We start from the raw sequence: 3,774 nt of genomic DNA, 5'->3' as shown, positions 1-3,774 counted from the left end.
AATAAAAAACAGGTAAAATAATAATAAAATTAAAAATCTTATTATAAATTTTTTAAAAATATTAAATTTAATAATAAAATTGATTATAACAGAAAGTTTTAATATAAAACTTTTTAAATAGTTCCGACCCTCTTCAGTTGAGTAGTAGAGGAGGAAATATATATTCAAACGGGTTTCTTTGTTCAGTGAATTTTTGCCTATCGATAAGTTTATCGTAGACGGTTTTGAGTGGTGTCATTGGAAGGCCTGTCCAGCATAGATTGTGGAATTAAAAAGCCCGTCCAGCGTAGAATTTAGATTGTTTTGGATTTCGTTTCGTGTTTCCACGGAATTTTAGAGATTTATATTTTGAGGACATTTGACTGATTTCAGTTGTTTTTGTTCACTTTTTCCGTACTTTTGCTGAATTTGATCGTAGTTTTGCTTTAAAATATGATAAGTTGTTTAAAAAATTTTTTTCAGTCATAGCTGCGAAGCTCTCAGATGAGCGTAGCTGTTTTGATGTGTTCGAGTGTGATTCACATTACGAATTATTTTTATTGTACTGGTGTGATTTTTTTAAAGATCGGTTTACACTTCATAATTTTTTTTCAGGTTAATGAGAAGTCAAAATGGAGTATCGATTTGAATCAAGCTGGAGAAATAAAGAGAGCAAGAAATTGTGCAGATTTCAGGCAAAGTTTGTTTCAACATAGATTCAAAGTGGAAACAGAAAAAGTTAATTGAAGAACTTTTTGGCTTCTGAATTTTTGTTCACGTTAAGCTATTTGACTTCTGTTTTAAGCCTTCCTTCAATTGTGTGCTATTAGAACGATACGCATGGATTGTAAATGTACCTATTTGCAACCACTGGTTGAAATTGTTCACGCTCAGAATGCTTTTTGTTACTTCAAGATTGTTTGTTATCATAAAACATAAGTAAAAATTTGGTTTTTGTAGCTTTTTTGTTTTTTTCTGTCTTCTGGTCGCTAAGCATGAACAATGACGATTCTCATTGATTGCTAATGAGGCAGAAATGTTCTTGAATTTTGGTTTGAGTTGTTTGATAGCAATTTTTTTGGCTTTGACTTTAATTGTTCTCAAAAACTTTTATGAATTAGAAGTTTTAGCAAGAAGTATTGATGTTCTCTCATTTTTGACGCCACTGGTTTTTAAAGGTACTCTGATTTTTGCAATTTTCTCAAAAACTCGCCTCTGATTGTTTTGTTATTGCTTATCACAAGATTGCGGCAATAATTACACTTGGCAATGACGCCGAAAGCCGATTTTTTTATACGGTGCTGTTGTTTTTATCTTTCATTAAAACGAAATGTGGCATTTAAAACATTCTCTTTATTTTTATTTTGCTCATGTAAGGTCATGTGTTTGATAGACTGTTTTAAATTGATGTTGCTGTACAAATTTTAATTTTCAAGTGATAAGTCGAATAAATTCTGAATTCTCTAAATTTATAAATAAGGTTGTGTCTTGTTATGTTTCCTTGTTTAGTCGTTTAAACGCTTAAAAACCTAAATGTACTGAATTACTTCCTTCTCTCACTAATGGTTTTTTGCTTTTTTGACGTCATTTCTTGCTCCATATACGTCAATTGGATAATCTCATTTTGATCATACGTGACCTATCTCACTCAATAAAATGACTCCTGCGCTTTAAGACTTTAGTTTAATTTGATTGAAAGACAGAAAACATATGATAAAAAATGGCCCCTAGTAAGGAGAACCTCTGGTGATTTTTTTTAAGCCACGTTTCTTTTCAAAGAACAAGGAGTGTTGTCGACGTGTTTCATCCAAAAACTTGGCCAACATAGGCTATTTTTGTCAAATTTCAGCTTGCTTTCAACTTGAATGCACCAAATTTGCTTCCATGGCACAATTTCAATCTTGCCAAACGGGCAAAGCTAAAAACTGCTAAAACAATTACCAAGCACTCCAGAGAGGTTTAACTTATATCCTTAAGTCTGTAACTTCTGGAATTAAAAATTGGCGTTGTCTTTCATATTTTTTAATTCATCATTTTGTAAATAAAATTCTTCTGTCAAAAAATATTTTTCGCCATTTGCAGTTATAATTTTTAGCTAACAACTGGCAGCTCTATTCAGGGTTAATTTCCGTCTAATCGAATTATATTAAAAAAATTGCATTCAAATTGTAAAGGCAGCAGTTTCTTGGCGTATTTTTTTTCTCTTGTTATTTATCAGAAAGTAATTACAACACAATTAATGCAAAAATTTTGTTCAGTTTATGAAGGAGCCCATTTTGGTTAAAAAAGGGGCAATTGACCAAAAATTATATTTGCAATTAAGAACTCACTGTTTTTGATTGAAAATATGTTTGAATTTTAGTTTTTCTTTGTTTTTTGTCTATTAGTTGTTCTTTTATCAATAAATTACTTGTTCTCACTAGTGACAGTTTCCACTGGTGTCATAAGTTGCTATAATTTATCCCATCTATTGATTTAGTTTGGAATCTTTTTGATTTGCTTTTTCAAATTTTTTTCAGCAAAACAGTTTGTTTTTGAATTTTGCCATACTTTTACTTATAGTAAAATCATTGGCTCCAATTTTTCTAACACGTTTATTGACTGAGACCTTGTTTATTTTGGAGATGCTTATGTTGATATATGAATCTTGTCTTTATTTGGAGTTCCATTGACACTTGTAGAACCATAGGAACTGCTCAACTTTTTATGGCCACTGAAGTCTCATGATGAGATGTGGTTATGAGTTTCGGCCAGTACTGGTGATGTTTTCTCAGTTTGATGTCGCTGGGTTTCAAAGATATTCATGTTTTTTGCAATTTTCACAAGTTTTATCTTCTTTACTGTTTTTTCATTGCTTGCCGCAAGGTTACTGCAATGTTTATACTTTCTGTTTAAAAAGGTGCTGTTTGTAGTTTTTAGTAAAACACTAACTTCGCATTAAAAACATTCTCATTAATCTTTCTTATTTAGGGTCATGCGTTTTGTAGACTGTCTTAAGTTGAGATTTATAGTTTTGAGGACATTTGACTGATTTCAGTTGTTTTTGTTCAAATTTTCCGCATTTGTGCTTTAAAATTTGATAGAGTTGCTTTAAAATTTGAAAGATGCCGTTCAAACTGAGGTACAGAATTCTGAATTGTTATGTCATACCAATAATGATGTATGGATGTGAAAACTGGATTCTAATGAAATCAGACATAAAGAAACTGGAAGCAGCTGAAATGTGGTTTCTGAGACGAATGCAGAAGATAAGCTGGAAGGAAAAGAAGTCGAACGAGGAAATTGTGAAAAGCACTATTGGTTCGAGGAACCTGCTTGCGAAAGTGATGCAAAGACAAACATCGTTCTTCGGACATATCATGCGCAAACAAGGTATTGAGCAGGTTGTGACAACGTGCAAAATCGACGGCAAAAGGAAACGTGGTAGACGCCCGACACAGTTTCTGGATCAGATAATGCGATGGACCAATTCTCAAAGCGTCGCTGATGTCATGAACAGAGTCAGAAGCAGGACATTAACGGTTGCCAAAGTCTTTTGACACGGCACTTCAAGAAGAAGAAGAAGAGTTGTTTAGAAGATTGTTTTCGTTTATAGTTGGGGAAACTGTAAACTGTGCGTAATTGTTTTGATATGTTTGTGCGTGTTTCAATTTATTTCTAATTTATTGGTGTCATCTTTTTTTAAAGATCGGTTCACTCTTTTTTGATTTTTTCAGGTTAATGAGTTGTGAAAATTGAGTTTCGATTTGAAGCAAGCTGGAGAAAAAAAAGAGAGCAGGCGGTTGAAGAGGTTTC

At 32.5% G+C, this 3,774-nt stretch overlaps 1 protein-coding gene across 1 annotated transcript; it reads left to right on the top strand.

The window, feature by feature from the left end:
- The first annotated feature begins 3,083 nt into the window (after positions 1–3,083).
- On the top strand, positions 3,084–3,518 carry LOC142340408 (uncharacterized). Its single transcript, XM_075390984.1, has one exon. The coding sequence runs from the start codon at positions 3,084–3,086 to the stop codon at positions 3,516–3,518; it is 435 nt and encodes a 144-aa protein (XP_075247099.1).
- Positions 3,519–3,774: the final 256 nt, after the last annotated feature.

The sequence above is a fragment of the Convolutriloba macropyga genome, chromosome 5 (assembly GCF_964194025.1).
Source record: "Convolutriloba macropyga chromosome 5, txConMacr16.3, whole genome shotgun sequence".
Lineage (NCBI taxonomy): Eukaryota > Metazoa > Xenacoelomorpha > Acoela > Convolutidae > Convolutriloba > Convolutriloba macropyga.
The sequence above is the reverse complement of the archived record's forward strand: the minus strand, read 5'-3'. Positions and strand labels throughout refer to the sequence as shown.